This window comes from Aspergillus sydowii, assembly GCF_001890705.1.
Source record: "Aspergillus sydowii CBS 593.65 unplaced genomic scaffold ASPSYscaffold_4, whole genome shotgun sequence".
Classification (NCBI taxonomy): Eukaryota; Fungi; Ascomycota; class Eurotiomycetes; order Eurotiales; family Aspergillaceae; genus Aspergillus; species Aspergillus sydowii.
Genome location: NW_024467862.1, coordinates 536,423 through 559,767, shown reverse-complemented (window position 1 = coordinate 559,767; position 23,345 = coordinate 536,423). Strand labels below are relative to the sequence as shown.

Genomic DNA, 23,345 nt, shown 5'->3' with positions numbered 1-23,345 from the left:
ATCAACTAGACCCCGCAAATACGTCCATCAGACTCAGTAACTCGGACCATCTCGAATCCTTCTGAATCTCTATACGACCATCCGGAGTAGCAACCTTAACCTCATCATTCTTTTCAGTGCCATAGACATGGCCAGAATCGTCGTTGACAAAAGCCACCAGGTCTCGAATCCACTCATGCATTAGTTTCCGCTCTGCAGCGATTGGTCCATGCATGATAGAATAGCTATTTGGTCTTCGCGTTAGCCAAGCTCAAGCTCACATTCAGTGGGCATATTAGGGTATACTGACTTCCAAAATGGCTTATCCATGGCATGACTAACGCCAAACGAAGCAGGAGCCACCTTTTCCGTGATGAAAGAGAGCCGGTATGCGATGACATAGCGCCAGATATCATGAATCCTGACGCCATGCTCGAGAAGATTGTTGACGAGAAATCGTGAAGGTGCTCGTACCTGGCCGTCTGATATGATCCGGCCAAACACCGCCTCCCAATCCTTTTTCTGGCGGGAAGACGGTAATGGATAGTGCTTCAGTAGGCGTGATGTTGTTGAAGGTGAATAGTAATTTGTTATTTGTGTCTCCAGGGACTCGAGACTCGCATCAGGCCCGTTAGTCACAGCGTATAATGTTTCTTCACTGAGGACTTCACCGATGAAGATGCGTAGACCGCGCCGCTTGAATTCGCGCGCGAAAGAGCCGTCTTGGTAGTAAGCGAATAGTCTCGGATGAATGAAAACACCATCGGTTACCGGCCGAAAAGTGTGATGTTTGAGTTTCATAATGGCGTCACTTATTTCTTCTGCACTGAGGCCACGCAAGAGCTTCAGCTTTTCAAGGCCAGAGCTTGTCGAAGGGATGCCAAAGTAGTCGCAGAGCTCATCGAATTGCGGCTGACACTCCTCGGGCGTTTTAGGTTGAGTAGGAATCGCATTCGAATACATGATTAACCGCCTGAACCGGTTCCTGGAAGATTCGGAAAGTGTCCCTCGGAAATCATAGAGCGTTTGGGCCTGCACGGCATACGCGCCTGCGCTCCTGCCTGATAGTGTTATATTCCCAGGGTCACCGCCGAATGCACTGATGTTATCATAAACCCAGTCCATTGCAAGTCGCTGGTCCCAGAGTCCGTAGTTTCCCACAGCTCCGTCTATGCCCTCGTCTTGTAATGGTGCTCCAGCTAGGAAGCCAAAGACATTGAGTCGATATCCTACCGCCACAAAGACAGCATTAAGTCCGCCAGTGGAAATGAGCTCGGTAGGATCCATCGAAGCTTCATTGCTGGGGTCACCAATTTGAAACCAGCCTCCATGAAACCAGACCATGACCGGCCATTTGGTATCTTGATTCCCTTTACTCTTTGACACGGGTGTCCAAATGTTCAGTCGGAGACAGTCTTCTCCGTATTCATGCTGCGATATATTCTTCTTCACAGAAGCTGAATAGTTAGGCTGGAGGCAGACCTGGCCGAATTTCGTGCCGTCGAAAGGCCCCCCCTCTGATGTTGAATATGAATATGACTCTGGTAATGGCTGCGGTTTGCGCCACCTTCGATCGCCGGTAGGTGGAAGAGCGTATGCAATATTCGCAAATCGGCGTGATTTGCTGTCGAATTGTAGGCCTTTGACCTTACCTTTGGATCCTGGGAGTTGGACCTCACATTCGGAAGTCTGGTATGAAAGCGTGTTTCCCATTGTACGACCTTTCTAGGTTGTAGAAATACTGTCGTTAATACTGAAAAGACGTACAAAGTAGGAGGAGGACACGACTTTTAGTAAAATAGCCTGGAGAACCCCCCCGGAGGCGAAGAGGTTGCCCTCATTGTTTCTATTGAAGTATTGATTGCTCCCGTCTCATCCAACCATTGGTCCATTTAATCGACGGCTGGTGCCTGAGGCAGAGCAGGAGATAGGCAGAGCGTTCTATCTCCGCGTCCAACGCCCGTCCACTGTTACACAGAGTACCAGGAGTAATGTATAGGGGTGACTCCGGAGCTTCAGCACGCAGGCGAAGGACGGAATTTACAGTCAAGTTCCCAACACAATCGATGAGCATATGGATCGCGGGGAGTCTGTTGCTCGAACACGTCGCCCCCGCATGGAGCGTGGCCGGTCTCGGAATGGTGATACTCATACTCGAGACTTGCATGTTTAAACACCACTAGCTGACGAGGTACGCAGGCTGCTCCACGTGCATAAGCAAGAAAGTCAAATGCGATGAGGCTCGCCCACACTGCAGAAGATGCGTCCGGCTCAGATTGACCTGTGAATGGCCATTGCCCAAGTCGTCGCTGGCCTCCAGAAGACGTGGCCTAGGTCCTATCAAATCTCGTGATTCGAATTGGTCTCCTACGTCTATTGTGCCAAACGATGGCGATGGCGATGGCGATGGCGTTATCTCCCCCCAGTCGGCAACGACAAGCTGCATGCTTCCGACGGTGTTAGATGACCATTCCCTACCTCAGTGCCATGACCTCGTTTCGCGGGGTTCTAATGGTGATGACTACCGAGCGATGGACGAGACATCCTTAATGCTGTTATTGCCGGATGCTATGTCGCAGGGCATATTCCCGGCAGCAGACAGTTCCGCAGAAAAACACGTTTTGTCCATGGCGAAAACTCCTGATGAAGAGCATTTGGATAATCTGCTCTTTGCAAATGCACTTGAATTACCCGGGCCTCTTACAGTCGATAATCCACTCACTGTTACAGACCTATCGTTTGCGTATGCTCCTGGGGGCGCTCCTGCGCTAGGCAGCGACGACAAACAAGCTGTCATGTTCCACTGCAAGGTCTTTGCTTCCTTGAAGTCTACGCGTGATTGGAGCTGTTCGGCACACACACTCTTCTTCAAGAAGGCCTACGATAGAGCCATGGCGCTCCATTTCCTCCTCGCCGTTTCCCATAATGAGCTGTCCTTCCATTATGGTCAAGGACCTCAACCACCCAAAGAGTCGCAGGAGCATTTTCAGCGAGGATCTCAATTATTTTTGCAATCCTGCAGTTCTTTTGCGGCCCCAGATCATGTCAGCATGATGATCTCATTCTTGTACATGTACTTATTTTGGATGCGGCGTGATCGCTTCGATTCCAACAAGCTTGGAGACCTAAGTAGAACGGTCCTTGCTTATACCCGAACGTACGGTTTAGACACACTGTGTGCTAGCGACGATTTACTCTCCTTCGATAACACCATCTGTGGTGGTGGAATGACTATCTCCGAGCAGGTCTTACTGGCCAGGATTATCGCGTACCTATACGATCGAGACGGGTTCTGTTGTTTCTTTGGATGCGGTGGGTATTTTGCGGACTATATAAACAAAGCCCCCCAAAAGCGACAGAATATTTGGCTACGATCGCGCGCTGCTTTTTTTCTGCCCTGGGGTGACGTTAGCGCAGAATCAGAGGTCCAGGACGCGGCAACTCTCGATGTTTACTTTGAACTCATTGCTTTGCACCAGGAGATCAACACCTACAGTCAAGCCGCTGCGGCGCATGCGGCAACTATGGAACCGAGATTACAACGATGGCTAGAGGCCATCTATAGTGTAAGCAAGACCATTTCCGGATACAACATGACCGTGGACACTCATGAGATGTAGGAACATGCCATGCTCTTCCGCCAAATTGCAGATCAGAAGTACCACGCTGAGTGTACGTTGATGGCCTTTGTCACGGTGACATTTTTCTATGCCATGCAGATTTATCTTTATCGCGCTCGTGTTTCTTCGTTTGGGGCTGGGCCCATCCCTTCCGGGCTTCAAGATGCTCTCAGCTCGCTGATATCTGCCGCGTATTACGCCACCAAAACTGGATCTGTGCAACTACTTGAGCGTTTCCAATGGTCACTATTTATCGCTGGGCTGGAAGTTGCCGATCCTGTCCACCAGGAATGGGTTAGAAACAACATTTCCGACCCTGCAATTAAGAAGGTGTTCGACCATATTCAAGACATCAAAAGCCAACCACCCGGTGGTATCTCAATAAAGAAGATTCGTTCCCTCGTGAGTGACGACTTCTCAGTCTTGTGACATGTGTTTGGCTTCCAATCGGCAAATGGTCCGGTAGCCCTTAGCCCCTTCTCCAACTCAAAGCGCCCCCCCATATGCTAAGTCTGGAGTAAGTTAGTAACCCCGAGATCGGCTCCCACGCCTCGATTAATTTGACCAACGAGATGGTTCAAATTTATCATTGCGGATGGTACTACCCTCCGCATTTTAGTTTATTTATCTCCTCAGTTTTACGCCCGTGCCCTGAGTTTCCTCTTATAATGCGGAGTCATTCGCATATGTATGGCTCGGCCAGCTACGCAACGGATTTTGCCTACCATGGAGAACTCCATTCAGTCTTCGCCCGGCATGGACGCGAAGAAAAACGACTCTGTCATTGATGCTGATAAAGAATATGGAGCCACAGAGACCATGAGCTCTGAAGAAGAAAAGAGGCTTGTGAGAAAGATTGATTTTCAGTACGCAACCCATTTTACCGTGAATGAAGCATGCACTTACTCGAATAGTCTTATGCCACTCCTTATAATCAGCTATGGCCTTCAGTACCTTGACAGTACGATTTCTCTGTTGTTTATTTCCGCTGTATGACTCACCTACTCGCAGAGACCAGTTTATCCTATAGCGCTGTCCTTGGTTTACGAGAAGACTTGGTATGGCGTCCTTGCTTGCTCATGGATAAGTCATTCGCCAACCAATAACGGCTACAGAATCTCAAAGGACAAGAATTTAGCTGGGCATCCGGTATCTTCTATATTGGATATCTAGCTGCCTCGTATCCTATTTCACTTGGCTTCGTCCGTTTTCCTTTGGGAAGATATCTCAGCGTTTTAATGTTTGTTATAGCCCCCTTCCCACGTGTGCTTATATTGACCTGCCGACGTGTAGTTTTATATGGGGGGTGGTTCTCACTCTCCATGCTGTTGCAGAGAACTATGCTGGGTTGATGGTACTACGAACTTTGCTTGGTGTATTTGAGAGCGCGATAAGCCCTGGCTTTTCGCTCATTACTGGAATGTGGTATACTCCTAGAGAGCACGTCTCTCGTCACTCGTTTTGGTTTGCCGGAAATGCCACCGCCAGTCTGATAGGTTCAGGCATCGCGTACGGCATTCTGCAATATACGGGGAGCTTTAGTCAATGGAAGGTTAGCTCTTCATATATTATAGATGGAAGAACCCGATCTCACATCAATTTTAGATGCTTTTCGTTATATTCGGACTCATAACAGTTGCGTGGTCGATACTTTTATGGTTCTACCTTCCCGATGCTCCCTCAAATGCGCGCTTCCTCACTCCCACTGAACGAGAGTTCGCATCCCTGAGACCAAAGAAATTCCAACATACAACTCAGACAAAGAAGTGGGACCGGGGTCAATTCATCGAAACTTGGAAGGACGTCAAGACGTGGTGGCTCTTGATATTTTCCTTCATAATTTGCGTACCAAACGGTGGCACAACCAGTGTAAGAATGTTTTTCACTCTTCCGCCCTCAATATGTTCAAACTAATCAGTACAACCTCTACAGTTCAACACGATCATTATCAACAGCTTCGGCTACGATGAATTTCAAACGATCCTCATGGGAATGCCAGCTGCCGCTTTCCAACTCACCACAGTCATTTTGGCGGCTCTGTTCACAACCTACATTCGCAAATCCAGATTGATTGCTTTGGTTGCAATTTTCCTAATGGCGTTGGCAGGGATTCTTATGGTCAAACTCCTCCCTGACACGAAGAAGCTATCTCGACTAGCGGGATTCTGGCTTGTCACTGCCGTCGCTCCAGCCTTCCCTCTCATGATGTCTATGTTCGCAAGTAATACGGCTGGTTTCACGAAGAAATCCAGCGTGGTCGCCCTGATATTTGTAGGATACTGTGTCGGGAACTTTGTCGGTCCTCAATTTTTCAAGAATACCGAGGCTCCAGCATACGGGGTAAGATCCTATTATTAAACCATTGGGATATCGCTCAGTGCTGACTATTGTTGCCCGTAGAGTGCGTACACGACAATCCTCACTTGCTACGCAATTTCGATTGCCATGGCGGCTGGATTCCGGGTTTATCTTGACTGGGTGAATAGTAAACGAGATCGGGCTCAGGGAATTTGCATTGATCCGGAGGAAACCCGCAAGATTGACCTACATGCAGATGAGGAGCTGGATCACGTAGATGAGACCGACCTCCAGAACCAAAGTTTTAGATATATACTGTGAGGCGCAAGTTTTGTCCATATGACTCGAAGGCAAGCTGCATCGCAGGACGGACTAGTATCAAACTGTGCGACCCAATTTCATTTTAGTATTCTACATGTTATTCCCGAAACGTTGTAGTATAAGAAAGCCTGAGGCAGCAATACTCACGGTGTTTTTGCCTTGATGCCTGAATTTCTCTATCAAATGTGGGGAAATTTTTTGATAGCGAAATCGGCGGGAATTTCTTCGCATGCCCCTCGGCTAGACCTGACTCACTATTGAGTCATATAACTCGATCAAGAACAAACCCTCCCCAGTGAAGCTCGACGCCCCGATTCATCAAGGGCATCGGTGCAATAATGGGTGCCGAATCAGCTCCATTGCAGGAACGCCTTGAGCGCTGGGCTCAAAGGCTACAAAACCTCACCGTCTCCCCACTAACCCGCGATTATCCCGACAACCAGAACCACGAGCTGCCCAAGAGGGCCATTGAGGCTTTCGAGTCCCTTAAGCTCTCCAATGACACAGAAGCTGCGCTACAGAATCTATCCGGCGCATCCTCAGGCTTCACAGTTTTCCTGACTGCGTTCGTTGTACTCGTCGCTCGTTTGACTGGTGATGAGGATATCGCCATTGGCACGAGCGCTGGTGAAGATGGCCGGCCATTCGTCCTGAGAGTGCCAATTGATGCCTCAGAGACATTCATTCAGCTGCTTTCCAAGGTTCAAAAGGTAATTGAGTTGATTGCTCACCCCTCGACGTTGGCTTACCTAGTTCTAGGCCTACGATGAGGGGTCATCCGAGATCGTGCCATTGGGCAGTCTACGATCCCATATCCAAGAGAAATCGCAATCCGAGCGATCCCCGATCCTCTTCCGCTTCGCTGCATACGACGCCCCCGCTGCCTCCCAAGACTACCCTGCCAATACCTTTGAGACAACGGATTTGGTGGTCAATGTTGCGCCCGCAAGCACCTCGGACCGGTCGACGGAACTGGGAGCATACTATAACCAGAGACTTTTCTCTAGTGCCAGGATAAGCACAATTCTGAACCAGTTGACTCAACTGGTCAAGAACGCTATAAGCAACCCAGAAACGGCAATTGGGCGCATTGATTTCATGACCCCCGAGCAGCGAGCCCTGCTTCCAGACCCCACCGCAGACCTACATTGGTCCAAGTTCCGAGGGGCCATCCACGACATCTTCTCCGAGAACGCTCATAGTCACCCGGACAAGCTTTGCGTTGTCGAAACCAAGTCTGCTACTTCCGCCCACCGCGAGTTCACCTACCGTCAGATTAACGAGGCGTCGAACATTCTTGGTCACCACCTGGTTCAATCAGGTGTTGAGAGGGGCGATGTTGTCATGGTCTATGCATACCGCGGCGTTGACCTGGTCGTGGCTGTCATGGGTATCCTCAAGGCCGGTGCAACATTTTCCGTTATCGATCCTGCATACCCTCCCGAGAGACAATGCATTTACCTTGATGTGGCTCGTCCTCGGGCTTTGATCAACATCGCGAAAGCTACCAAGGATGCAGGAGAGCTATCTGAACTAGTGCGCAAATTTATCGGCGAGAACCTAGAGCTTCGAACTGAGATTCCTGCTCTCGCCTTGCTTGACGACGGTACCCTCCTGGGAGGCTCGATTGATGGACAAGATGTCCTGGAAAAGCAGGTGCCTTTGAAGTCTAAGTCTGTCGGCGTCGTCGTTGGTCCTGATTCTACTCCGACTCTATCGTTCACCTCGGGCTCAGAAGGTAGACCCAAGGGTGTCAGAGGTCGCCATTTCTCCTTGGCGTACTATTTCCCATGGATGGCGGAGACATTCAAGTTGAACCCTAACGACAAGTTCACAATGCTCAGCGGAATTGCCCATGACCCCATTCAAAGAGATATATTCACTCCTCTTTTCTTGGGAGCTCAGCTACTTGTGCCCGCTCGGGAGGATATCCAGAACGAAAGGCTGGCCGAATGGATGCGTGATTATGGCGCTACAGTCACCCATCTTACACCTGCTATGGGTCAAATCCTTGTGGGGGGCGCTTCCGCACAGTTCCCTACTCTCCACCACGCTTTCTTCGTCGGAGACATCCTGATTAAGAGAGATTGCCGCTCTCTGCAAGGGCTGGCCCCGAACGTCAACATCGTCAACATGTATGGAACCACCGAGACACAGCGTGCTGTCAGTTACTTTGAGGTCCCGAGTTACTCGAGCGACGGCGGATACCTGGACACTATGAAGGATGTGATCCCGGCTGGGCGCGGAATGCTCGATGTGCAGATGCTGGTTGTCAACCGCTTTGAGCCTAGCCGTATCTGCGCTATCGGCGAAGTGGGTGAGATCTACGTTCGCGCGGCTGGTCTTGCGGAAGGGTACCTTGGTTCAGCTGAACTCAGCCAGAAGAAGTTCCTCACCAACTGGTTTGTTGATCCTAAGACGTGGGCGGAGAAGGATGCCGCGGAGTCGCAAGGCACGAATGAACCCTGGAGGGAGTTCTACGTTGGACCTAGGGACCGTTTGTACCGCAGCGGTGACCTTGGCAGATACACTCCTTCTGGAGATGTCGAGTGCTCTGGCCGTGCTGATGATCAAGTGAAGATTCGTGGTTTCCGTATCGAGTTGGGTGAAATCGATACTCATCTCTCCCGTCATCCTCTTGTGAGAGAGAACGTGACGCTGGTCCGTCGAGACAAGTTTGAGGAGCCCACTCTCGTCAGCTACTTTGTGCCTGATATGGGCAAGTGGGCCTCCTGGCTAGAACAGAAGGGCCTGAAGGATGACGACTCCGCGGAAGGAATGGTTGGCATGCTAAGACGATTCCGCCCACTTCGTGATGATGTTCGCGACCTCCTCCGCAGCAAGCTCCCCGCCTACGCTGTACCCACTGTCTTCATTCCGCTCAAGCGAATGCCGCTCAACCCTAACGGAAAGATTGACAAGCCTGCTTTGCCGTTCCCTGATACTGCAGAGCTCAGCGCTGCAGCTCCTCAGCGCAGGCCATCAGCCTTGAAGTCTCTTTCAGAGACTGAGCAGGCCCTGGCACAGATCTGGGCTAATCGGATTTCCAATGTCACTGCCCCCATGATCGGCCCCGACGATTCATTCTTTGACCTTGGAGGCCACAGTATCCTCGCGCAACAGATGTTCTTTGACCTGAGACGCAAGTGGCGTGGCATCGACATCAGCATGAGTGCTATCTTCCGCAGCCCTACCCTACGCGCTTTCGCTGCGGAGATCGACCGCCTGCTGAACTTCGAATCTTTCACCAGCAACGATGACAACACAGAAGCCGCGGCCGTGGCTAATGAGCCCGATGACGAATATTCCCGCGATGCCCGCAGGTTGGTCGATACCCTACCCAAGACCTTCCCGGCTCGCGCAGAGGACATCCTTGCCACCGAACCCACGATCTTCCTCACTGGTGCTACCGGCTTCCTCGGCGCGCACATCCTCCGCGACCTTCTCACCCGCAAATCTCCGTCCGCAAAGGTTGTCGCGCTTGTCCGCGGCAAGAGCGCCGAGCAAGCCCTCGCCCGCGTTCGCTCAACCTGCCGAGCCTACGGCTTCTGGGAAGAATCCTGGGCCTCCCGCCTCGAATGCGTCTGCGGGTCTCTTGGTGATGCCCGCTTCGGCCTCACTGAAGCAGCCTGGGATGACCTAACCAACCGCGTCGATGCGGTCATCCACAACGGCGCTCTTGTCCACTGGGTCTACCCTTACTCCACTCTCAAGCCAGCCAACGTCCTCGGTACCATTGATGCGCTCAAGCTCTGTGCAACCGGTAAACCCAAGCAGTTCTCCTTCGTCAGCTCAACTAGTGTCCTCGACAGCGATCACTACGTCCTGGAATCCGAGCGCAGCATCGCTGCCGGCGGAGCGGGTATCAGCGAAGACGATGACCTAGAGGGTAGCAGCGTCGGTCTGGGAACCGGCTATGGCCAAAGCAAGTGGGCTGGCGAGTACCTTGTCCGTGAAGCAGGAAAGCGCGGGCTGAAGGGAACCATCGTCCGTCCTGGTTACGTGCTAGGTGATTCAGGCAGCGGAAGTATGTCTTTACCAATTTAAACCGTTCCTCCCTAAACATTTGAAATAAATAGCTGACTGACTCTTTTCCCACCCACACAGCAACAAACACTGATGACTTCCTCATCCGCATGATCAAGGGTTGCATCCAGCTGTCCGCGCGCCCGAACATCAACAACACGGTCAACATGGTTCCCGTTGACCACGTCGCCCGTGTCGTAATTGCCGGTGCCTTCCGGCCCCCTGTCTCGCCTATCGGAGTGGCACAAGTAACAGGCCACCCACGCCTGCGATTCAACCAGTTCCTCGGTGCGCTCCAGCTGTACGGATATAATGTTCCGCAGGTCGACTACGTACCGTGGTCGAAGTCGCTGGAGCAGTACGTGAATAGCGGGGAGCACGACGATCCCGAATCGCAGCACGCTTTGTAAGTTTTAATTTTCCACCCCTAAGCAGCCTCTACAGGTCCTAAGCAATTTGGAATGGTTTGGGTGGTGAGGTTGCAAATCCTGGGATATGCTGCTAATAATCGATTGTCTGACACAGGATGCCGTTATACCATTTCGTCACGGCGGACTTACCGTCTAATACTAAGGCGCCTGAGTTGGATGACGTCCATGCGGCTGCTTCGTTACGTGCTGATGCCGCGTGGTCGGGCGTTGAAGCCTCCGCGGGTGCTGGTGTAACGGAAGAACTAGTCGGACTCTACGCCTCTTATCTTGTGTCCGTTGGCTTCTTACCGGCACCGTCAGCGTCAGCCACGGGAACGCGTCCGCTGCCCGCCGTCACGATTACTGATGATCAGAAGGATGCGATGGCAGGCGTTGGTGGCCGTGGCGGTACTGCTTGATCTTGCTATATTTCCTCTTTTATATCCATTCTTCTTGGTTTTGAAAAGCTTGTTTTTGATCTCAGTTTCCAATGTCGTAGAGTCACGAATAGGTAGGATGGTATAGAGCTTGTCTGTATATAGACAACACGGGATCAGGAGATAGAATAGGGGTAGCAGAACTTGAAAACACCACTTTAAAAAGATATTTACTGTTTAAATTTCGCAATTTCTGATCACGAGTTGCTTGCGGCATCACCCAATCTTTATCTGGACGAGTTATTTGTATAGTGTGGCATGCTTCGCCAAGAGGTAGCAATGGGCTGCTCTTTTTGGTGCAACATTCAATGCGATGCCAGACTTATTATCATCTTGCTGTCCTCATGGGTTTATCCAGATAATCTTCCTACTCTCAGATTCAAGTCAACCTTTCTCAAATAATACTTGACATGACAGCTCAAGGTATGTGGGGTGGTTCTTTTTCAGACACATCTAGCCTGCATTGTGATACCACTGCTCATTGAGTCTCTCAATACTGTCTCTTACATGTTAATACGTTAAAATATTCCTTTCATTGTATTTTTCTTGCAATTGCCTCTAATGGGGATGTTTCCTGTAATGATGGTGTCAATAACCAACCTGCCCTCCTGTTGCCACTATCCCAGATGTCAGCCAGTCCCTTGGCCACCGGTGCACTTCTTCGTCGGGAAATTTATCATTAATCGAAGGTTGTAGCAATGGCTATCTCAAAATCTTCTCACAGACGGTTCTCACTTACCCGAGTTGCCCCGTTTATGTGGCTTATCAGCAATATTGTTACACAACCCATCCCCATCATCAAGTGCTAACACAGCTGCTTGTTCAGATCGATTCACCACAGCCCTCATCCAGAACAAAGCATGGGCAGCCAAAGTAGCCCAAGACCATCCGGAGCTCTTCCACAAACTCTCAGCCGGCCAGCAGCCCGAGATTCTCTGGATCGGGTGCTCCGACTCACGGTGTCCCGAGACGACTCTGCCTGGCCTCCATCCATGCGACGTGTTTGTTCACCGGAATATCGCAAACATACTGCACCTGTCTGATCTCAGCTCCTCTGCTGTCATCGAATTTGCTGTCCGCCATCTCAGTGTAAAACATGTCGTCGTGTGTGGGCACACCAAATGCGGAGGCGTGGCGGCGGTATTGGGTAACAAACAACTTGGTATTCTTGATCCATGGCTTCTGCCTCTCAGGAAGCTCTGCGAGAGTAACCTGGACAAACTACCGCCACTACCGGCTGACAAGGCGGCACTCAAATTGGCTGAGTTGAATGTGCTCGCTGGAGTAAAGACACTCAAGCAGAAGAGTGTTGTATTAGAAGCGATGCAGAAGGGCCTGCAGGTCCATGGACTATTGTACGATGTTGGGAGCGGTGTCCTTCAGGAGATGGACACCGGGGAAGCTGATGAAACTGTCAAACGGTGTTTCACATCATTTTAGATGGACAATTAGGGGTCTCATGTTTGCTTTTATGCGTTGACACCATGCAATAACATTGAAACAAGCAAAGCCCATTGCATAAATAGAATTACCGGTTATAACAGCGATCCCATGTATACGGCCGCCAGGCCGCGTCTAATAACACTTGTCGCTAACGAAATCAAACGCCAGACCCATGCTCTATCTTATACAATCTTGAACTATAAACATCAAACAAGCTTGAATCCTGCACCCCACAGCGACCTGTAAGCCATTTACATCTTCGGTCTAGCACCGAGGAATTTCCTTTCTTCTTCCTCCCACTTCTTGCGCTCGACCACCTTTCTTGCCCTGAACGCCTTCACAAAACGCCAGACCTCGGTGTCAGCCATGTTCCAGGCCTCTGCCACGGCTCGGATGTTGACCCGGTTGGTCTTTTGCTTCAGTATTTCTCTCGCTTGCTGGATGATTGTATACTCAGTTTCAACCCCTTTCTCGCTGGGGTTGGAATGTTGCATTGACTCCTTAGCGTCACCCTCGTTCTTTGCGTCTACGTTGCTGTCGCGGGGAATCCGGAATCCGAGCTCCCACTCGAAGTCATCTAGGAGTTCAGAAGGGAGAGCCTGGCCGAACTCGGCCGACAGCGATTCAACTGTCGTCCATAACGATGTGCCAAGAGCTGGTTGGTCTGCGACAACCTTCTTGAACAGAACCACTCTGGGTCCGCCGCCGAGTTCATGATTCATCTGATCGCCGGTCACCTCTTTCAGCCAACCATCACGGGTGGTCTCGCGTCGAATGTGGCGCGTTGTAACCTCGGCTGAATTATTCAGCAAACTGATAAGAGTATATGGATGCGGAAGAATCCCGATGGTAAAAGCCTGGGTATTGTTGTTGTACGTGGTTGGCTGTGAAATTTTCGTGAACTTTTGTGCATTGCAAGGCCGGCATTCTGGCAAGTTTGGAGGACATGATGAGGGCGCAACAGTCTCAGGGCACTTGCCGAGCGCTTTGGCCAGTCTCAACGCTGGCTCAACTAAGGCCGTGGTGTGTTCAGCAAAGGGTTTTAGAACTACGATCCCTCCCGGAAACGAGTTCATAAACGTATTTTGTAGATGCGAGTTGATGAGATCAACTAGCGCATTCCGACGATCAGGCAGCGAGGGAATAGCCTTTTCTGTAAGCGTAGGGTATCGTTCGGAAATTGTAGCGGAATCATAGAAAGCCAGAGAGCTTGTCCGTTCAGACTCCAGCAGTTCACCCGGTATAAACTCCGCCAAGTATTTGGTTGATTTGTCGATGTGCTTACTCGCTTTCTCGATGGCGGTATTTATCGTGGACTTCTTCCCAAGAAGGAGAGCACTGTTTGCTTTGTCGAACCGGGTGATTTGATCTGCCTCGGGACCACGGCGTAAATGCGAGAGGGTTGCGTCGTCGTATCGTGCCATTGGAAAGCAACGCCAGTCGGCAAGCAGACCATCGCCCATATGGCCCCAAGCAAGCCATCTGAATAAATCCGCTTCCATCTCAGGGCCCAATTCCACGTGCTTCAAGGACTGATACAACGGGTTGGCCATCGCCTCGGCCCGGCTCAGGATTACTGGGCGAAATCCCTGAGCATACCAAGCGCGACGCCAGGCATACAAAAGCCTTGCATCTGCAATACCCTCATCCCGGGTTTGGCCTTTCTTTGGCTCGTAGAACGTATAGACATACGGGCGGTCGGGAAGCGGAGGGAGGACAGATCGGTCCTGGTCCAGGGTGATGGACGACGAAAAAGGATTGAGCCATAGCAAATTGCTAAACCATTTGGAATCACCACTTGAACTGTCCTGTTGTTGCTCGGGGGGGCTGTGTGCTGGCGGTTGAAAAGTCGGCAGGTGCAGATCGTTCAGGGACGGAAATTTGGGGACATATTTGGTTGCCGTTGATATCCCCGAGTCCTCGCCAAAGGGATCGGAGTTTGGCGAAGAGGAGAATATGAACAGAAAAAAGACAACAAAAAGAACAATGGCAACGAGGGATGTGCTGCGACGCGCGATCATGGTATCGCTTTGGCCGGAGCTCGATGGACCGGAGACGTGACCAGATCTGAGACGGAGACAAGCCTGTTAACAGACCCCTATTGAGGAAGCCAGGGCAAGCAGTGCGAGGCCGGAGAATAGACGATTTCTGGGCAGGAGTTGAAGCTATCAAGAACCCAATCAATCCGCGGACGACTGGTAGAATCTGAAATCACGCGCAGAACGTGCCTCTGAGAACGGCAGCTCCATGATACGTCTTCTCGTCAAGCTTGTTCCGTCGATCGATGATGATTGTCCGCTTGAGTTTCCGGATGCGGAGTGTATACGCGTCACGTGTCTGTGGATGGGACTCTGCGGCCTCAGGCAGATAATCTCGATAAGCTCGTTATCTGTTATCTAATCTTGGGCCTGCTTACAATGCGGGCATCATGACAGGACAGAGAATCCCGTGTATGCCGGTTATTGTTGATATGATGATAACGGATTACCCCACGGTCGCATCTGCTAACTAGTATTACCTTTCAAACCTAATTTTGTCGAGCCGGCTGACAACGCCGCACTCCGCCGTGCGCGATTGGGGGAGATATGACTTCAGGCGTGGCGGCTCCCATCGGACTGTGGCGATCCCCGCGCTTCGCCCACATTCCCAGACCCTTACTTATCAGGCACTCGACATTCGACATATTAAACTCGCCTTCTCCCCACCCTGATGTCTGTTTCAGGTACCTTCTCTCGGTGTAGCCAAATGCGATTGAATCATGGCTCCCGGCGTCCTACTACAGCCTTCACAGGGGGAGCTTGATACAGCCTCCCACGCAAAAGCTCCTGCCACTTCCTTGGCACAACTTACCGAAGAATGGGACGACACCATTCGCTTTTATCTCAATGGAACAAAGGTGGTTTTGGACTCTATTGATCCTGAAATCACTCTGTTGGAGTATCTGCGGGGTATTGGGTTAACAGGGACAAAGTTGGGATGTGCAGAAGGTGGCTGTGGTGCCTGTACAGTGGTACGTTGGCTTCTTATGGTTTTATCGATATCTCTGACTTTGGATAGGTGGTCTCTCATATAAATCCGACTACGAAGAAACTCTATCATGCGTCTGTGAATGCCTGTATTGCACCGGTAGTTGCTGTCGATGGCAAGCACGTTATAACGGTGGAAGGCATTGGTGACGTGAAAAACCCCCATGCGGTTCAGCAGCGACTGGCAATTGGGAACGGAAGCCAGTGTGGTTTCTGTACTCCAGGAATTGTGATGGTAAGTCTTTAGGATGGTGTCACAGACGGTATGTAAGGTCCACTGACATTCTTCAAGAGCCTTTATGCCCTCCTTCGAAACGACCCCCAGCCCTCCGAGCACGCAGTAGAAGAGGCTTTTGACGGAAACTTATGTCGCTGTACTGGGTATCGACCGATTCTTGACGCCGCCCAAAGCTTTACTAGTCCCGTCGGTTGTGGAAAGTCCCAGGCAAATGGCGGTACTGGCTGTTGTATGGAAAAACCGAATGGCGCCACCGGATGTTGCAAGAGCCCTCCGCTGGAAGCCAGCGATAATGTTGCTCACAAATTTGCTTCTCCTGATTTCATCGACTACAAGCCTGACACCGAATTGATCTTCCCTCCGGCCCTCTGGAAGCAAGAGCTACGTCCACTGGCTCTTGGTAACAAACGAAAGAAGTGGTATCGGCCGGTCACCATACAGCAGCTCCTAGAGATTAAAAGCGTCCACCCCGATGCAAAATTGATCGCTGGGAGTACCGAGACACAAATCGAAATCAAGTTCAAGCAAATGCGTTATAGTGCATCTGTTTATCTCGGCGACCTTCCTGAGCTCCGCCAGTTTGCTCTCCATGATGACTACTTGGAGATCGGTGCCAACATCTCTTTGACTGACCTTGAATCTGTCTGTGATCAAGCAGTTAATCGCTATGGTCCAATTCGCGGCCAGCCATTCATTGCCATTAAAAAGCAGCTCCGCTATTTTGCTGGAAGGCAAATCAGAAACGTAGCTTCACCAGCCGGAAATCTGGCGACCGCATCCCCTATCTCCGACCTCAATCCCGTATTTGTCGCTACGAACACGACCTTGGTTGCTAGATCGCTAGAGAAGGAGACCGAGATTCCAATGACCCAGTTCTTCAAGGGTTATCGGTCCACAGCCCTCCCACCAGACGCAATCATATCACATTTACGGATCCCTACTGCGGCAGAGAATGGAGAGTATATGCGCGCTTATAAGCAATCGAAGAGAAAGGACGATGATATCGCAATTGTGAACGCCGCTTTGCGTATGTCACTCTCGCCGTCCAACATCGTCACAAGCGTGAATCTAGTCTTTGGTGGAATGGCACCTCTAACAGTATCTGCGCGGAACGCGGAAGCCTTTGTTGCTGGGAAGAATCTCACCGACCCGTCAACTCTCGAAGGTACCATGGGTGCCTTAGAGCAAGATTTTAACCTGAAGTTCGGTGTTCCCGGAGGTATGGCGACGTACCGGAAGTCCCTGGCCCTTGGGTTCTTCTATCGATTTTATCACGATGTATTATCGCAGCTCCAGGTCAAAAGCACAGACGTCGATGGCAGTGTAGTTGCTGAAATTGAACGAGCGATATCCACAGGAGAGAAAGACCACGAAGCTTCAGCAGCCTACCAACAGCGGGTCGTGGGACGAGCAGGCCCTCACGTCTCGGCTTTAAAGCAGGCAACCGGAGAAGCTCAATACACTGATGATATTCCTGCACAAAAGAACGAACTATACGGGTGTATGGTTTTATCTACAAAGCCACACGCCAAGCTTCTGAGTGTCAATCCAGAAGCAGCTCTAGATGTCCCTGGAGTGGCCGAATATGTGGACCATACAGATCTTCCGTCTCCTAAGGCAAACTGGTGGGGTGCCCCCAACTGCGACGAAGTCTTCTTTGCAGTTGATAAGATTACCACCGCTGGACAGCCAATTGGTATGATACTTGCAAATTCAGCAAAGGCAGCTGAAGAGGGCGCGAGGGCCGTGAAGGTCGAATACGAAGATTTACCGGCGATTTTGAGCATTGAGGAAGCAATTGAAGCGGAGTCGTTCTTCGAACACTTCCGCTATATCAAGAATGGAGACCCTGAGGGCGCCTTTAAGGACGCGGACCACGTCTTTGAAGGTGTATCGCGGATGGGTGGCCAGGAACACTTTTACCTGGAAACCCAGGCTTGTGTGGCCATTCCTAAGCCGGAAGATGGCGAAATGGAAATTTGGAGCGGTACTCAGAATCCAACAGAAACGTAAGTTGAGCCCCCCTAATGGATCAATTCCTAAATTAACCATAAATTAGTCAAACATATGTGGCACAAGTAACCGGCGTGGCTGCCAACAAAATTGTGTCAAGAGTTAAGCGCCTCGGTGGAGGCTTTGGTGGTAAAGAGACTCGGTCAGTCCAGCTGGCAGGCATATGTGCCACCGCCGCAGCAAAAGTGAGACGACCAGTGCGTTGCATGCTTAACCGCGACGAAGATATTGCAACTTCTGGACAACGTCATCCATTCTACTGCCGATGGAAAGTTGGCGTTACAAAGGAGGGCAAGCTCCTTGCACTCGATGCAGATGTATACGCAAATGGCGGACACACCCAAGATCTCTCTGGCGCTGTCGTAGAGCGCAGCTTATCCCACATTGACGGGGTCTATAGAATCCCCAATATGTACGTCCGAGGCCGAATTTGCAAGACGAACACCGTCTCGAATACTGCATTCCGTGGCTTTGGTGGCCCGCAAGGTTTATTCTTTGCGGAATCGATCATTTCCGAGGTCGCAGACCACCTTGATATCCAGGCGGAGGAACTCCGAATATTAAACATGTACGAGCCTGGCGACAAGACTCATTTCAACCAGGAGCTCAAGGACTGGCATGTTCCCTTAATGTATGACCAGGTCCTGCAGGAAAGTTCATATCTAGAGCGCCGCAAGGCCGTGGAGGAATATAACCGGACGCATAAATGGTCCAAGCGTGGAATGGCCATTGTCCCAACAAAATTTGGCATCTCCTTCACAGCATTATTCCTAAATCAGGCCGGCGCCCTGGTACATATCTACCACGACGGCAGCATACTTGTCGCCCACGGCGGCGTCGAGATGGGCCAAGGCTTGCACACTAAAATGACCATGATCGCAGCCGAAGCCCTAGGTGTACCCCAATCTGACGTCTTCATCTCCGAAACAGCCACAAACACGGTGGCCAACACATCATCCACAGCCGCGTCAGCCAGCTCTGACCTGAACGGGTACGCAATCTTCAACGCCTGCTCACAAATAAACGAACGTCTCGCCCCCTACCGCGAGAAAATGCCCAACGCCAGCATGAAAGAGCTTGCTCACGCCGCATACTTTGACCGCGTCAACCTCTCCGCCCAGGGTTACTACCGCACCCCAGACATCGGATACGTATGGGGTGAAAACAAGGGTCAGATGTTCTTCTACTTCACGCAGGGTGTCACAGCCGCCGAGGTCGAAATTGACACCCTCACTGGTGACTGGACGCCGCTACGCGCCGATATCAAAATGGACGTCGGCCGCACGATCAACCCCTCCATCGACTACGGGCAGATCGAAGGCGCCTATATCCAGGGTCAAGGCCTCTTCACGACTGAAGAAAGTCTCTGGCATCGCGGCTCGGGTCAGATCGTCACCAAGGGTCCTGGAAATTACAAGATCCCAGGGTTCAGGGATATCCCGCAGATTTTCAATGTCAGTCTCCTGAAAGATGTGGAGTGGGAGAATCTGCGTACGATTCAGCGTTCTCGTGGGGTGGGCGAGCCGCCGCTTTTTATGGGCAGTGCGGCGTTCTTTGCTATTCGCGATGCGCTTAAGGCTGCAAGGAAGGAATGGGGGGTTACCGATGTGTTGCAGTTGCAGAGTCCTGCTACTCCTGAAAGAATTAGGGTCAGCTGTGCAGACCCGATTATTGAGAGGGCAAGGGTTGTCCCCGAAGAGGGAGAGAAGAGTTTCTTTATTGCCATTTGATCAGTCCACGATGTTTTACGGAGTTATGTATAATGACCTAAGTAGCATATTGCCATCCTTACGAGACGACCTTGACTTGCAAACAGAATTATAGCTTATATCGGTATGTATTATTATTCTGCGTAATATATGTGGGTATTGTGTAGTAGTAGTCAACGCTATATGCTTCTATGCTTCAACTCCATCGCACCAACAAAATGTACAGAAAAGTGCAAATAAAAGAGTGAATGAAAGACCGGCTATATGCAATAGGCAGGAATGTAAGGAGTCATAACCTCAAACAAATGAAATCAGTTATCTTTTTTCCATGCCGTACTCGGCATAGCTGCTTCCACGCATGTCTGCAACTGATACCTTCAACGCATTCCTATGTCCCGCGAATCCCATCTTCTCGTCCTCGTAGCCGGTTTCCGTGGTCACTGCCACCGGCGCGGGAGGGCTGGCACTTGCAAATGTCCTATTCGGAGGCTCATACTTAGGTGCTGGCTGAGAGCGAGCATTGGAGCTTGTTTGGGCAGGCATTGCCGTGAGAGGGACATCTGTGAATCCGTTTGAGTCAGGACCAAACGCGTCTGGCGCGGGGCCAGCACCTCCGTCGCCACGATTGCGTTCTCGTCGGCCGAACAGTGAGAGCGCCCGAATAATGCCAAAAAGAAGGTTGACAACCCAGATGAGGAGGATACAGCCGGCAATGAGTGCCTCTGTTGCGATGCCAGATTCGAGTGCATTTAATACACGGACGACAACTTCCGTTATTTTGTTGGACGTTGAGTCGCCCGCGTCAGAGAGGAAGCTATCTGAGCTGTCGTCATTGATGCTTTCTGCGGCACCGCGAGAAAACGTGTCGTTGCCAAGGGTTGGAAAGTCGATATGGGCGTGATCGTGGACCCAGGTGAGGCCTTTCTGGATGCCTGCGACTTTGAGACCGATGAGGCAGTCGAAAACATCCTTCATCGGATTGTAAAGTACAGTCCCACCAAAAGTCTCATTGAGAACCCCAGTGGTCTTGTCAACGAATACATTGAGAGTATGGTTAACACCTGTTGTCGTGGTATTGACCCAGCCAAAAACATTTTCATTAAGGTTGGTGTTCATATCCCCAATCACTCCGTTGGCTCCATCAGCCCATTCCGCCGAGGTTTCATCAAGCGAACCCACGACCTTGTCAGCGAAGGCACCGACTTCGGCTGAAAGTTCAGGCACAGTTTTCTTGACAGCTTGTAGAAGGATATATTGGCAAAGACACGCAAAAAGTCCAGCAAGGGCAAGGGACAACACAAACAAAGCTGGTGGTGAGGTAGCATACGCAATGACCCAGCGCACTAAAATCTGCCTGCGACTGTTGCTGAATCGACTGGCCGCTTTGATTCCTACGGCGGCGGTGTGTGGTCTGGAGACGATATAGACAACGTCCATTGGGTCGTGGGCTTCCTTGCGGACAAGCTGAGAGCGCTCCTTCTGAGAACGCCAACGGCGGATTTCTTGCCATGCCATGGGGAAACAAACAAGAACGGCAGCGATCACCAAGACGGCAATGAAGACCTTCTTAGCGGTCTCAGCAATGCCCGCGACATTGTCAAAAAAGGAGTCGATTCCATCGCTTCCTTTGCAGAAGGTCAGCTGCTTCTTCGCAGGAACTGGCAGCGAATCGCGTTCAAAGGTGTAATTCCCCAAAGACTCGTTCATTAGTTTCTTAACTTCGTCGAAGGGTAGGCGGATGACGTTTTCCACGAACTCTGTGACTTCATCAAAAGTCGGCACCGAGCTATTGAGCTTGTCTAGGCTTTCATCAATGGAAGAAGGGAGATGAGCATTCTGAAGATCCTCGATTTGACTCGAGAGATCCAGCTGAGGTACCTCTTTGTCGCTGCCAAACAAAGATACAGCACTGTTAATAGTGTCAGCAAATTTGTTAAGACCATCTTCAAATGTGTCGGCCACATCGCTAATATCGTCACCGATAGATTTTATTGTCGAGTTCAGAAAGTCGCCAGCGTCTTTCAACAGCCCAACTCCGGTGTCAACCGTACCGCGGATAGCCATGGTAATTAGGCAAAGATAGGTCTGATACATCATTTTGATGACGAATATAATAAGCTCCTCCACTCCAGACACCATTAGAATGAGCATTGTTTTGAGCGCGCTAACAGATTTTTCGACACCAGACGCTGTGAGTTCGTTTACGCCTCGTGCTAGATAATGAGGCGTTGAAGCCATAGCGCTACCCATCGATTCGACAGAGGTACATGCGGATAGTGCTTCACGCCTAGCCGAATCCATATTTGTGTTGAGGCTTCCGATTGCGATTAATACTCTGACGAGTACGAGCAGCAGAAGAATGGTCCATCTGTTCATCCATATCTGCGACAGGCGTGCTCGCAGCCCCATATACGGCGTTGTGTCGTCGGGGTGTAGCGGGATAACGCGTCCTCCATTTGGGTCATGGGCTCCATACGGAGGAAGGAGTGGGAAGATAGAGCGAGCAGGTCTTGAGAAGACCATAGCGAGAGTTAGATATGGATTGAGCTGTTCTGTGTCGGACGAAGGAACGAAAGGGTAATGGATTCGTTTCGTCGAGAGGCGTCACAGACAGGCCGAAATGAAAAGACAGTATATCAAGACAGAAGGAAACGCTGGCCAGCAGCAACAAACACAAAAGGTACAGGAATCTGTCTATTGATAATCCATGTCACATTAAAATCTATTGGGAGTGAATAGGGAAAGAAATGTCGTGTTGATGGGAACCAAATAAGGAAGGGGGAGAAGAGAAAGAACAATAGGATGGCGAGACCACGCTGATGGAGGGCATTCCCTCCATTTATTGTGAAGAAATGAATACCCACTCCATGACACAACACAAGGAGCAGGCGTTTGAGTCAGAGACAAGAATAACCTTTCATTGGGCATGTGGCCATTGAGACAGGCGGTATTCCATTCATCCTAACAATGGAGAGGAAAACCAAAGCAATAGAAACATCGAATGAACGTCCCATTTCGGCCTTGGTACGTTTCATCTCGCGCGAGACTTCTTGAGCGAGCAGCTTCAGTGGGTTCTGCAGAGCGCTTGCGCAGGCCAAATATAGCCTCATCGTGGGCGCTTAGAGCGCAGCACCGTCGTCCAATCCCTTGATCCCCGCAAACAGCGCCAGCAAAAATAGGCTCTCAGTGAAACAGACCTCTCCACAGGGTTTTCTCCGATCGAGATCATTTGACAGAACCTTGATTGAGTCTTTGTTGAAGAGCTCATCCATGCGGCGGCTGCTGCTTCACTTGCCGCTCGGGTTGCAGGAGGTCAGGCTGCGGATCACCTGTTGACTGGTCAACAGTTGCTGAAGATTTTAGACTCGAGTCCTCGTGGTCGTTGATATAATTAGATATGCCGTAGAGCAGAGAAGCACCATCCATAATTGATGATGTAGACCCAGTAGTGGTGGTCGTGAGGATGGAGTGAGGGTGACGGCGGCAGTTGGAAGCAGCCGCACGTGATGGCACTCAAAGACAGCACAAGGCTTCAGCTTCAAGCTGAAACATCTTTCTGTCGATTGTACTTTATCTGGTAAAACATTTTATGCTCCTTAAGTTCCTATTTTATTAATTATGGTGTGACTCCTCAGTGGAGTTATCTGACAAGCAACCTTGCCTTTGATATATATCAAGGACCGCCTCCCTACTAGAGCGAGATATAGTAGATGCCAAAATCATTTTATTTCGTATAAATCGAAGGATAGACAATAAATAAATGTTACTGATCGCAACATTATGTTCAAGAGGTCTCGTTGAGGTTGCGAATCCAAATTCCGTCAG

The 23,345-nt window shown here is 50.6% G+C and overlaps 8 protein-coding genes across 8 annotated transcripts; 5 read left to right on the top strand and 3 right to left on the bottom strand.

Annotated features, from left to right (window-relative positions):
- Position 1: 1 nt before the first annotated feature.
- Positions 2–2,028, bottom strand: ASPSYDRAFT_67634 (uncharacterized protein; the record flags this gene model as incomplete). Its single annotated transcript, XM_040850410.1, has 2 exons — positions 290–2,028; positions 2–224 (listed from the first exon to the last, which is right to left on the bottom strand). The coding sequence occupies exons 1-2, from the start codon at positions 1,690–1,692 to the stop codon at positions 2–4; spliced, it is 1,626 nt and encodes a 541-aa protein (XP_040703306.1). The 5' UTR covers positions 1,693–2,028.
- A 25-nt stretch (positions 2,029–2,053) lies between these two features.
- On the top strand, positions 2,054–4,028 carry ASPSYDRAFT_150326 (Zn(II)2Cys6 transcription factor domain-containing protein; the record flags this gene model as incomplete). The annotated part of the gene is made up of 3 exons (XM_040841987.1): positions 2,054–2,120; positions 2,179–3,545; positions 3,600–4,028. 3 exons carry the CDS (start codon positions 2,054–2,056, stop codon positions 4,026–4,028), a joined length of 1,863 nt encoding a protein of 620 aa, XP_040703305.1.
- A 327-nt stretch (positions 4,029–4,355) lies between these two features.
- Positions 4,356–6,218, top strand: ASPSYDRAFT_150260 (uncharacterized protein; the record flags this gene model as incomplete). The annotated part of the gene is made up of 8 exons (XM_040841983.1): positions 4,356–4,465; positions 4,514–4,560; positions 4,611–4,657; positions 4,715–4,839; positions 4,893–5,151; positions 5,205–5,468; positions 5,532–5,939; positions 6,000–6,218. The coding sequence occupies 8 exons, from the start codon at positions 4,356–4,358 to the stop codon at positions 6,216–6,218; spliced, it is 1,479 nt and encodes a 492-aa protein (XP_040703304.1).
- A 598-nt stretch (positions 6,219–6,816) lies between these two features.
- Positions 6,817–11,348, top strand: aarA (L-aminoadipate-semialdehyde dehydrogenase). The gene is made up of 3 exons (XM_040846746.1): positions 6,817–10,245; positions 10,326–10,650; positions 10,770–11,348. The coding sequence occupies exons 1-3, from the start codon at positions 7,317–7,319 to the stop codon at positions 11,071–11,073; spliced, it is 3,558 nt and encodes a 1,185-aa protein (XP_040703303.1). The 5' UTR covers positions 6,817–7,316; the 3' UTR covers positions 11,074–11,348.
- A 153-nt stretch (positions 11,349–11,501) lies between these two features.
- Positions 11,502–12,531, top strand: ASPSYDRAFT_30359 (carbonic anhydrase; the record flags this gene model as incomplete). Its single annotated transcript, XM_040844774.1, has 2 exons — positions 11,502–11,514; positions 11,816–12,531. 2 exons carry the CDS (start codon positions 11,502–11,504, stop codon positions 12,529–12,531), a joined length of 729 nt encoding a protein of 242 aa, XP_040703302.1.
- A 254-nt stretch (positions 12,532–12,785) lies between these two features.
- On the bottom strand, positions 12,786–14,555 carry ASPSYDRAFT_148394 (uncharacterized protein; the record flags this gene model as incomplete). The annotated part of the gene is made up of 1 exon (XM_040841811.1): positions 12,786–14,555. The coding sequence occupies one exon, from the start codon at positions 14,553–14,555 to the stop codon at positions 12,786–12,788; it is 1,770 nt and encodes a 589-aa protein (XP_040703301.1).
- A 369-nt stretch (positions 14,556–14,924) lies between these two features.
- Positions 14,925–19,688, top strand: ASPSYDRAFT_868108 (putative xanthine dehydrogenase HxA). Its single transcript, XM_040851728.1, has 4 exons — positions 14,925–15,544; positions 15,592–15,795; positions 15,853–17,807; positions 17,858–19,688. Exons 1-4 carry the CDS (start codon positions 15,293–15,295, stop codon positions 19,539–19,541), a joined length of 4,095 nt encoding a protein of 1,364 aa, XP_040703300.1. The 5' UTR covers positions 14,925–15,292; the 3' UTR covers positions 19,542–19,688.
- Positions 19,689–19,835: 147 nt separating this feature from the next.
- prm1 (pheromone-regulated protein PRM1) lies at positions 19,836–22,043 on the bottom strand (the record flags this gene model as incomplete). Its single annotated transcript, XM_040844773.1, has 1 exon — positions 19,836–22,043. One exon carries the CDS (start codon positions 22,041–22,043, stop codon positions 19,836–19,838), a length of 2,208 nt encoding a protein of 735 aa, XP_040703299.1.
- Positions 22,044–23,345: the final 1,302 nt, after the last annotated feature.